Genomic DNA, 12,288 nt, shown 5'->3' with positions numbered 1-12,288 from the left:
AGTGCCACCACTTAGAAATGACCCCTGTTACATTTTTGGTGCAAACAGAAATTAAACTTTAAGAGAAACTGGCAAGTAGTGCATCTATATGTGTAAATTTATCAAGACTAATAAATGACCCTCTCTTTCAATTACTTCATGGGAAGGAACGTGGTATAGCAAAAAAAAACACTGTCCCTGGACTCAAGCCAGTTCCAAGGTCCTTGGCCCTGTTCTTCCACTTACCAATTTTGACTTTCAGTTGTTTAAGGCCTGGTTACCCTTTGCCTTAGTTTTCTCATATTTAAGTAACCATAATATGGCCAGACTTGTATGATTGTTCTAAGAATTAAACATACGACAGACCTAAAACACTCTGCTAGTGTCTGGCATATAGTAAGTACTAAATAAAAGGTAAATACTAATTTAATTGTTATACATCATTAGGTCCTCAGGAGAGTATCACTGAAAATGCATTCAACAAGGATTAATTGAGCACCTGCACTAGAAATTCAGAAAGGAATAAAGCAACACTTGTAATGGGTGATAAGGTAGGGATAATGACGTAGAGACAGATAGGTGAACTGACTGAACATGCAAGCTTCAAGTGAGGAGGTGGGGCTGTGGGAGTGTCAGGATATGTTTTGTTTGGAGGCGATTATATTGGAGATTTCCCATCTGCAGGATTTCACCGGTTAAAATCTATACAAACTAATACATGTGAATATCTCTATGATATCAAGACCCATAGAAAAGTTCCATCTTTTAGCAAGTTACCAGGTGAGAGACAAAAGTTGAGGTCATTCTGGGTGATGGTGAAATTGGTCCCTGCAGAGTGGCCTTGTAGAATGGCCCCTGAGCAGATTCCAGGCTCTCTTTATGCTTGTTTCTCACTTGTGTGCCTAGATACTTGGGAAGTGCCATTTGAGGAGATCTCAGAGCTGCAGTGGCTGGGTAGTGGAGCCCAGGGAGCTGTCTTCTTGGGCAAGTTCCGAGCGGAGGAGGTGGCCATCAAGAAAGTGAGAGAACAGAATGAGACGGATATCAAGCATTTGAGGAAGTTGAAGCACCCTAACATCATCGCTTTCAAGTAGGTCAAGGCTTTTTTTTTTTTTTTTTTAAGAAATAGATTTTCTTTCCCTCAGTACATACATGTAAGTTCCTGACTTATAAGACATGTTAAGAATACTCTACAGACTTAGCAATGTGCTAGGTGCTTTGGGAGGATACCAAGGAACTATTATATTAGAATCACGTTTTTGAGAATTTGATAATCTAATAGCTCTTTTTGCCAGAGCACACAGTGCTTGGAAGGGAGGGAAATACATGGGACAGAGAGGGAGAAGGTGAACTCCTTCCATGCAGTCAGATCTGCTGAATCAATGTAATTTATCAATAGCATAACAGAGGCCTCTTCAAGATAACCTGAACACCTTCAAGTTCAATTAAGAAAACAAAGCTAGCATCTGAAGTGATCAGAGAACAATTAGTTCCTTGTAAATAGAGGTGTATTTTCTTATTAGTTTCTATAAGTGTCTCTTCTGAAATATTAGCTTGTAGTAACAGGCACCTTCAGAATATTTCTCCCTGCCTCAGGTTTTGCCAGATCCTTTTCAAGGAAGTCCAAAACTGGCTTTCTAAGTCTAATAATAGAATTCGTGATTATAGTAAGTCAAATGATACATTTATTTCACAAAGTGGTTGTTTTCAAAGAGAGTGTGAACATATCTTTCTAGTTTAGACCCTCATTTTCGTAATGTTGACAGGGATCCTCAGAGGTAAATTTCTGGAAGGCACCAGATTTGGTAGTGCCAAAAGAATATGTGCTTTATCGGCTTCCCCTGTGGCTCAGCTGATAAAGAATTCGCCTGCAATGCAGGAGACCTGGGTTCGATCCCTGGGTTGGGAAGATCCCCTGGAGAAGGGAAAGGCTACCCACTCCATATTCTGGCCTGAAGAATTCCATGGACTGTATAATCCTTGGGGTCGCAAAGAGTCGGACACGCTTGAGCGACTTTCACTTCACTTCCCTTCCCTTTCAAGAGGATATGTGTACTCTCTTCTGCCTGTACCTTTCCTTTGAGCTCCTTCTCTTACCAGCGTTGAAAATTTTGTCCTAGGCTTGAACAAATGAATGATGTGTGGCTTAAGAGGAAGAAAGGTGAAGAACGGGAAAGAAAATCTTTAGGAAGGATGAAAGATTAGAAATTGGAGCCTCTTGGTATATTTTTATATAATATATATTGAGTTCATATATAGGAAAATAATATGACCAATGAGGCTATAGCTAAAAAGCGGACTAATTTACAAATTCCCCTTCCCTAACCTAGGAGGGACTTCTTCCAGCCCCCCAGAAGGATCCTTTCCTTAAGAAAACTCTCCTTATAAAGTTAAACATGTCATGCAACAATTTCTAATTGGAATCGTATCCCCAAAGCAAGGAATAAAAATCTTGGGTACAGGTTGTTATGACCAACCTAGATAGCATATTCAAAAGCAGAGATATTACTTTGCCAACAAAGGTTCGTCTAGTCAAGGCTATGGTTTTTCCTGTGGTCATGTATGGATGTGAGAGTTGGACTGTGAAGAAGGCTGAGTGCCGAAGAATTGATACTTTTGAACTGTGGTGTTGGAGAAGACTCTTGAGAGTCCCTTGGACTGCAAGGAGATCCAACCAGTCCATTCTGAAGGAGATCAGCCCTGGGATTTCTTTGGAAGGAATGATGCTAAAGCTGAAACTCCAGTACTCTGGCCACCTCATGCAAAGAGTTGACTCATTGGAAAAGACTCTGATGCTGGGAGGGATTAGGGGCAGGAGGAGAAGGGGACGACAGAGGATGAGATGGCTGGATGGCATCACTGACTTGATGGACGTGAGTCTGGGTGAACTCCAGGAGTTGGTGATGGACAGGGAGGCCTGGCGTGCTGCGATTCATGGGGTCGCAAGGAGTCGGACATGACTGAGCGACTGAACTGAACTGAACTGAAGGTTGAATTTTGATTCCCAAACAACACCCCTTATGGAAAGGGAAAGAAGTGTGAAAAGAAAAGAAGCTTTATCTACTGGGATACTAAATGGAGTCTTTGGATTCATTTCCTTATAGAAGGAACATCCCTGCAGAGGACATGGAGAGACTTCAGTTGCTGTAGTGATTCTATTATTGGTTGCCCTAGGAGGGCCAGGAGGATGTGAGACTAAAACAAAATACTATAGAGACCAATCATAATCCTTCCCGAGATGATAAGTTTGACAAGACAATGGGTGGAGAAACTCCCTCCTTTCCTTCATTTTACTTCACTGAGAGGATCGTCATTATAGCATGATATACCCTCATAAGTGGAAGGAAGAGCCTTTTACTTAACTAAATTTTAAGCTTAAATCACTGGGTTTGAGACATAGAATATTCTATGGATGAGCATGGCTTTTTGGCCTCCCGAAGTAAACTAGGCTGTGAATCTCAGGCCTGAGGGCTTTCTAGCAGGATGTCGTGGATAACTGAAGGTAGAAATGTGTCCTCAGAAGGCGAGTGTGAGAAGCCAGATTTTTTCCTCTTTTCTTTTGTTTCTTCCTTTTTACTCAGAGTCTTTTCCCCACCTTACCCTCTGACCCTCCTACCTGCATGTAGAGTTTTCAGCATTGTGGATAAGGATTGCTTTATTGGTGTCCAACTCTTTAGGCTGAAGATGCTTGAAAGGTCTTTACCTCTACATGGGAAACAATAGTGAGACTGTGTCCCTGGCCCATTACACCAGGCTCCTGAGGCATGGTGCAGTGTTGTGTTTGCAGCCATCTGTGCCCTTGTGTTGCCTGGCCAGTGAATCACTCAGGAGCGTCTGGAAGATATTAAAGCATGATTAGATGTTAGTACATCTCTCTGGATACTGATTTCTGTACTTTCAGCTTCTTTTGAAGTTAGTAGAAACCATGCACAGAAGGGAAGTGCAAGAAAAGAATACGATATTCTCTTTTTCTTCTAATTTTTTAAGGAATCTTTTAAGAAAACCCAACCTGCCTGTTCCTAATGGAATTGGGTGCCAAAGGGAAGAAAAGGTAGCAATTAGAAGTGATTATAAAGCTGTTATTTATAGCTACTAAGAAGCCTTGTCATAGTACAGGGCTGATGGAATGATTATTTCTCATTTGTCAGTCAAGAGAGATGAAAAGTATATAGAATACCACTGTTAGACAATGTTTGTCTGACAAGCTAAACATAGTTGAATAGGATGCTGAGTAGTCTCAAACAAATATTTGCTTTGTTGTTCTTAAGTGCATTACATTACGTCTGCCCTTACTCATCATTTCTCTGTAGTAAAAACTCAATTGTCTATTGGTAGTTGCTGTATACTTGTGCTCCACTGAGGTTTCCTGAAAGTCAAGTAACAGAAACTTGAAAAAAATTTTTTCTTCAAAAATCAAGATGAACGTCTTCTTTGGTGGGCCAGTGGTTAAGAATCCGACTGCCAATGCAGGGAACACGGGTTCAGTCTCTGGTCAGGGAAGATCCCACATGTCATGGGGCAGCTAAGCCTGTGCACCACAACTACTGCGCCTGCGCTCTCTGCAATGAGAAGCCGCACTGCAAGGACGCGCCCGCTCACAGCAGCTAGAGAAAGCCCAAATGCAGCAACGAAGATCCAGTGCAGCCAAAAAAAATAATTTTTTTAATCAAGATAAGAATTCTGGGGGCGCTTAGAAAATGATAGGAAAGTAATAGAAATAGCTTTGTGGCATTTGACAGGCACATCAAGGCAGGGAAAATGAAAACTAATTATACTTCTTCATAACCTGCCATTGTTTTAAGACTTTCACAAGCCACTGCTTCTAAATTCTTTTACCACTTATGGCAGCCTAAGAGATAGGACATGAATTGGTAGCTGGTTGAGGACTTTAGCTGGGAGTCTTGTAGGTAGAATAATGATATTCTTTTGGAGGAGGGCATACGTATCATTAAGAGATAAGACAACAGAGAATTGCTCATGGTAATTTTTTTTATATTTTCTTATTTTCAGAGCAAAACTGTGAAGTAAAGTTAATATGATTTTCCCACTTTTATAAGATAACAGTATTAATACAAGAATCCCCAGTATGCTTGTCTATACAGATTTTAACAAACTTTAAGAAAGGAGGCCGTGTAGTGTAGTGCGTGGAAAGCACATGGCCTTTGAAGTTAGACAGCCTGGATTCAAACCCGAGCTCTGTCGTGTTTAGCTGTATGATCTAGTCGGTTTTCCTCTCTAAGCCTTAGCCTGTAGAAGTGGAAAAGATAGTATCTATCGTACAGTGATTTGGGGCAGATTAAATAAGGCAGTTAACTAACACGTAGGCATACCTGACTCATAGAAGGTGTTCTTTTGTGTTGTTATGCCTCCTCCTACCCCTTGCTTCTGCATCTGTTTGTGCAAAGGCTTTATCAGCAAAGAACGTTCAGGTGAAGTTAAGAAATTTTTGTCAAGAACTTGCTGTGAACTTCTAAGCCATGCGATAGGAAGAAAAGAACTTGAAGACTTTTTCCTTCGAGGAGCTGATAATCTGTAGAGGGAGAGAAAAATAGTATATAAAAAAATAATTGCAGCATAGGAAATTAGAGAAGAGAAAGATTTTTTTAGACTGGAATAATCAGGGAAGTCTTCATAGAAGATGTAGGAATTAATGAAAATAGAGGCTGCATAGGTGTATAATAGAATGTGTGACATTATTTTTATTCTAAACAGAAATGTTTTTCAGATATTTATAATACAGAAAATTGATTCTTTTGATATTCAGTCTAATTATCTTAAATTTGAGTAATTTAAAATTCAACAAATTTAATGGTAAAAATAGAAATATTTTACTTGAATTCTCTCTGTACATTGTATATAAAACTTCCATTTGATTTTTAAGAGAAGATACTTAAATTATTCTTAATCTAAAAGAACAGCGTCCAGGCTACACAAGGCTCAGAGAAAGATGCTCTTTGTTTTAGAATGACAAGGTCCCACAGAAAAAGCACCGATACAGCATAGCATATAGATACCTGAGGGCTTCCCAGGTGGCACGGCAGTAAAGAATCCACCTGTAAAGCAGGAGACACAGGTTCAGTCCCTGAATTGGGAATATCCCCTGGAGAAGGAAATGGCAACCCACTCCAGTGTCCTTGCCTGGGAAATCCCATGGACAGAGGAGCCTGGCAGGCTTCAGCCCATGGGGTTGCAAAAGAGTTGGACACAACTTAGCAACTAAACAACAATAGATATCTGAAGTGAACAAAACAAACTAAAATTATCTATGTGCTAACAAAGAAACATGTAGACAACGGGGACTTAAATGGTAATTTAAGAATCGGGATATATATGCATTTTATAAATAATTTGGATAGAAAACCTGTCTTTATTAAATCTATTAAATATTTTTAAAGTATGAATATGTATACATGTACGTTTATGTGATCTGTGTGTTCATGTATATGTCTGTGTTTTCTTGAAAGGGGTGTTTGTACTCAGGCCCCATGTTACTGTATCATCATGGAATACTGTGCCCATGGACAACTCTATGAGGTTTTGCGAGCTGGCAGGAAAATCACACCTCGATTGCTAGTAGACTGGTCCACGGGAATTGCAAGTGGAATGAATTATTTGCACCTTCATAAAATTATTCATCGGGATCTCAAATCACCTAAGTGAGTTCTAGAGCTAACTTTTCAGTCATTTTATTTTATTGTTTTGAAATATGGAATTTTGTCAATCATAATGAAGCTTTTAGACTATTTGCAGTTCAGTTTAAATAAGCAGAGTGGATATCTCTATTTGCATATTTTGGAGATAGTTATTAACCTCCTTACTTACCTATATGGCGGATATGTCCAGGCACCTGCATGGTTTTCCCTTTTTGTTGCTTTGTAATTGTACAACTATGAAACAAAATACATTATTAACCGAAGAATTCACTTTCCATCATCTCAGATAATGAATGCCAGACTTTCCCACTGGAAGACTTGTTTTCCTAGTGTGCTTCCCCTAGAAAACCAATTTTCCAAAACTGAGTTTCAGAAATATATACAAGAGAATAAAAATGGATTAAAAAATAAACCAGAGGCAAAGAGAAAGTGAAAACATTAACTAAAGCTTGTCCACAAAATGTATGCCGTAAGTTTCTGTACTGTCACTACAAGTGGACTACGAATTTGGCTTTGAGCTTCCTAGAATCTAAGCAAAGAAGTAAACAGGTAAAGTTACACAGTGTCCATTAAACAACATAAATTTGTTATTTAAGAGAAGCAGAGCTGTTTCTAGTAACCTTTGTTTTCAGAATGATTCTTTGGTTCCCAATAACCCACTTTAAGAGGAATGCTTATTCAAGTTTCCCAAAGTGCATGAAGAAAGAAACTGATTAAGTACATTTCAATGTGGCTCCTATTTTTATACATTATTTTCATTATTGTCCATCACATTTTTGTTTAGATAAGCAGAAAAGAATCTTTTCCCCAAACATTTTTGCATAGTGCTTTCATGATTTACAACATTTAAAAATACTTAATCATATCTGCTTTAATTTTGGCAAAAAAAAAAATGTGTGGAAGAGATGTAATAAGTATCATTATTCTTATTTTATGTAAGATAATCTAGAGCTCAGAGCCCAAAGTCATGGAGGTAGTGCTTGAACGCAGAACTGAGATCCTTCCTCGTCCTGATAAGATGAGGGATCCACAGTGAGTCCTGCCCCTCTTCCGTGAGAGATACAAATCTGTCCTTGATTATCAACTGCAAAGCAGCTCTAATTTATCACTGTTATTCTCAACAATGTTTATTACCGTCCTTAGCTCACTAAAAACCTTCTCTTTGCTTTCCTTACACAAAAATTTTATTATAGTGTTCATTCCTTCTGTTCACATTTTTAACACAATCTGTTGTTTCTGTCATCCACTGCATACATATAAAGCACACAAGATACCTTGCCGAAGACCTCTTTCATAATCAGCTTGTTCTCCTTAAGAATTATTTTAGGGAATTCTCTGGCTCTTCAGTGGTTAGGACTCAGCACTTTCACTGCTGTGGCCCAGGTTCAAGCTGTGTGGATTGCTGCCCACCTCCCAAAAAAAGACTTACTGTTCAAATTATTTCTCTATATCATTAAGCCTCTGAACCCCTAACTCCTTAACATTCTAATGTTCTAAACAGGTTATTTCAAGTGAATTCAGGCAGTGTGTGAGGGTGCTAGGACTCTGGATTTGCCTGGTACTAGGTTATACTCTGAGGCTAGCAAAAGCAGCTTGCCCCAGGTCACATCCCAGATCACTATTATAACAAGTAAAATATGTAACAAATTATATAAATAACAAATTATAACAAGTAAAATATTTTACACATGACTTATGTAGAATCTGAGCTTAAATTCTTAAATTTATTCCTGCTTTTCCTTAGCAACATTAACAGAGTCCCAGCATACTTACTTGCCTTTTATATTAATGAATCCTGTGTGTCATGGTTCCATGCATGATTTTAATTGGCCATTATTTAAACAGTGCTTTAAAAGAAGTGATTTTCCCATTGGATTGCCTGAGACTGGCAAGGATGAGAATCAATGTTTATGGAGATGGGTGCTTTACATAGCTTCTCTCATTTAATTCAAGTGAAAATTTTATGAGACCATTAATTACAGACTCATAATGCCTTATCCAAAACTCCTGAAGTCAGATGATTTCAGAAGGTAGCATAGGGCATTACATTACACCCCCAGCAAAGTCTAGGGCAACACCCTATAATCATACACATTCATAAATCCATGGCAAAGCCTTTGATAGTCGCACAAAGTGGGATAAGTAAATTGAGTTTGTTTTATACATATGAGAAAATATTTATAAACCATTTTCAGAGATGTTTGAATTGTGAATAAGATACTGTAACCTGAATTGTCTCCATCTTACAGATGAGAAAACTGGCTTAGAAGAATTAAGTAATTGGCAAAGGTCACACAGTTAGCAAGTGGTGGAGGCAGGATAAAACCAGGTGTAGCAAGCCCAGTATGCTGTGCTGCTCACAAGTATAAATAAGGCTGCTCCTGGTGGGTAGCTAAGGCCCCAGTAGTACTGGAACTAGAGAGCTGAGTTCTGCAACGTAGGAGTCAGCAAACAAAATCTTCAGTTGCCAGTTAGTCATGATTTTCATTAGTACTAACAATCTGAATGCTTTCTTTATTTCTTTTTAAAGTGTTTTAGTGACTCACACAGATGCAGTAAAAATTTCAGATTTTGGTACATCTAAGGAACTCAGTGATAAGAGTACCAAGATGTCCTTCGCTGGCACCGTCGCCTGGATGGCACCAGAAGTGATACGGAATGAACCTGTCTCTGAAAAAGTTGATATATGGTGAGTGGTGCCATCTGTCCCGACCAAAAAGCCTGATCCCACTTTCACCCTATTAGCGCTTCCTATTTCAACACTTCTACTCACCCAAAATACTCTTTAGTATTACTCAGTTTTAGTTGATTTCAGTCTCATGTAACCCGAGGTACTACCCAGTGTGATGACACTTGGTAAGAAGGATTGGGAGAGGAGGAATTGGGGTGAGTATCCACTCAGTAAATCATCAGTTTTGGGGGTCCATCAAAAGAATATGCTGAACTTTCTGGAAAACTAAAAGTTTACTTCCAATAGCCATTTAGTATAAAAGTCTTTCTGGAATATATTACATAATTCTTTCCTTCTTGAATAAAACATGGTAAACGAAGTTTACTTATTCTCAGACCATCATCAGGTGTATTAGTGATGTACTTTGCTGTGATACAGTTATATGCTTTGATGTATACAGGGCTATTTGCCCTTTTGTTAAACAGTCCTGATAGACTATGCTTTTTGGGGGGGGCAGGGAGAGGTGTTCATCTTTCTTTTCTTTTCTTCTGAGGTTCCAAATCTCTGCTATTAACAGTATATTTTCCTGTAGTTGCTTTTCTTCCATTCTTAAAATTGGCAACTAGTAACTTTTAGACTTAAACCAAAATAATAGCCTATATTAAAACTGGCTATAATTTTAAAGTAAATAAGATAAAGTAGAAATTTGAGCTCATTTGTAATTTGGGTAATTATTACCAAAGTGTCCTCATTAGGGATTACATCAATTTATGTTCCCAACATAAATGTATAATAGTTTTTACAGGCTCACCAACAAAATGTGTTCCACTTTGGGATCTTCTGCCAACCATATAGGTTAAAAAAAATGGTGTCTTAGGTGCAGTTTTAATTTGCATATCTCTTCTCATAAATAAGGTTGTACTTTTTTCATATATTTACACACCCATTTGTAATTTCTTATTTACACGCTAATCCTTTACTAAGTTTTCTGATATTTTATTCTTATCAACTTATAAGAGTATTTTATATATTAAGGAAATTATCCTTCTGTGTATATGAATTACAGATACTTTTCACTTTTGTTGTTTTGCTTATGTTAGAGGGTTTTTCCATGTCAAGATTTTCTTTTAAGCAGTTGGTCAGTCTATCCTGTTATGACTTATGGATTTCTTAATTAGAAAAGCTTTCACTACTCTTAAGATTTTTTTTTTTCCGTATGTTCTTTGAGAATCTTGAGGATTTCATTTCTCACATTTAAATCTTTGATGCATTTGGAATTTATCTTAGTGTAAGATAAAGTATAGATTTAATTTTTTCCCCAGTTGTCCCAACAGTATTTATTGAATAACCAATTTTTCCGTACTGGTTTAAGATGTAACTTCCATCATATACTCAATTCCTATATGTATTTGGTCTATTTCTAGATTTCTGTTCCTTTCCATTAGCCTAGCTGATTATTCATCACCACTGTTAATTTCTGAAGCTTTGTAGTATATTTTAATATCTGATAATATTTGTTACCCCTCATTAATTTTCTTTTTCAGAGTTTTCCTGGCTGTTTCTATTTTTTCTATAGAAATATTAGAGTTTTATGTGTTTGACTGAAAATTACTAAATGACTAAAATACAAATCAGTCTTTCTGAAATATCTTCTGTGCTTGTTCCTGGGGCTACTATAGGTCTTTTGGAGTGGTGCTTTGGGAGCTGCTCACAGGGGAGATTCCATACAAAGATGTGGACTCTTCAGCCATTATTTGGGGGGTTGGAAGCAATAGCCTACACCTTCCAGTTCCTTCCACTTGCCCTGATGGATTCAAAATCCTTATGAAGCAGACATGGTAAGAAATTTGTTTCTCCCAATATTCTCTTCTACCTTCTTCCTCAAAACCATATTTAAGTAAAAATAAATAAATAAATAAATAAAGCCAAAAAAAAAAAAAAACCCCATATTTAAAACTTCTCTAAACCATATTTAAAACAGGAGGGACGTCTCTAACGTGTATTTGGAATGAATAACCTTACTTTGTGTAAAGTCTAGGAGCCTTGGAATTTGAGAACTTTGGATTCACATACTAGTTCTACCCTTTTCTATCTGTGTAATTTGGAGCATGTCATCTAAGTAGCAGTTTTCTCATTTGTGAAATGGGGATAGTATGATAAATTAAAAATTATAAATAAAGAATTTGGTCTGATATCTTGAAGCAGTAGGCCTTAGTAAATGATAGCTATCACCACTTTGCCAGTTCTCAGGGATCAATATTATCAAGCAGATTCTAGAGATTTCTAGTTCATCATCAGAGGCATCTCATAGTTGCATTTTCCTTTTGTTCTTCAATACATCAAAACTACCTGAGATACAGCCACACATGGAGTCAGAAATGTTGTTTTTTGATTTTTGTTTTTTTTGGTTAAGTAGAATAGAATCTTTATCCTCCTAGATACAACTTCTGAAATGCACAAGCTATTTTTTTTTTTTTTAACTTTTAGGCAGAGTAAACCTCGAAACCGACCTTCTTTTCGGCAGACGCTCATGCATTTGGACATTGCATCTGCAGATGTACTTGCCACCCCACAAGAAACCTATTTCAAGTCTCAGGTAAGTCTGGAAACTCTTCCAGGTCCTGCTAAACAGACAGGGAACTCTCAATGAGGAGGAGTAGCAGCTCCTAGAAGAGGGCATTCTGATTCTTAGAACAATTACATAACTCGACTCATTGTGAAACAATAATGATGATTATTATAAATGCCACACGTACAACTTTGGCATTTTTTTTGAACACTTTGGAGTTTTGGAGGGTTTTTTAAGCACTTAACATATATGAATTATCTTATTTGAAAATACCTTGTAGTAAAATATCATCTTCATAGTGGGTTCTGGTAAAATTGTTGGAGAAAAAAGAGGAAAAGAAGATATGAAAACTGTAGTGTACATACATTTGAATTAAAATTATTGCTAACCTTCATGATAGTATTGCTTTCCTTAAA

At 37.5% G+C, this 12,288-nt stretch overlaps 1 protein-coding gene across 5 annotated transcripts in view; it reads left to right on the top strand.

The window, feature by feature from the left end:
- MAP3K13 (mitogen-activated protein kinase kinase kinase 13) overlaps positions 1-12,288 on the top strand; it is a 161,102-nt gene that overhangs the window by 120,776 nt on the left and 28,038 nt on the right. For all 5 annotated transcript variants that reach the window (XM_061413623.1, XM_061413632.1, XM_061413648.1 and 2 more), the window contains 5 exons: positions 886-1,069; positions 6,444-6,635; positions 9,163-9,321; positions 10,983-11,141; positions 11,791-11,899. In XM_061413623.1, coding sequence (XP_061269607.1) covers positions 886-1,069; positions 6,444-6,635; positions 9,163-9,321; positions 10,983-11,141; positions 11,791-11,899 — 803 coding nt within the window. The remainder of the gene's footprint in view (positions 1-885; positions 1,070-6,443; positions 6,636-9,162; positions 9,322-10,982; positions 11,142-11,790; positions 11,900-12,288) is intronic.

Source organism: Bos javanicus, chromosome 1 (genome assembly GCF_032452875.1).
Source record: "Bos javanicus breed banteng chromosome 1, ARS-OSU_banteng_1.0, whole genome shotgun sequence".
NCBI classification, from domain to species: Eukaryota; Metazoa; Chordata; class Mammalia; order Artiodactyla; family Bovidae; genus Bos; species Bos javanicus.
The sequence above is the reverse complement of the archived record's forward strand: the minus strand, read 5'-3'. Positions and strand labels throughout refer to the sequence as shown.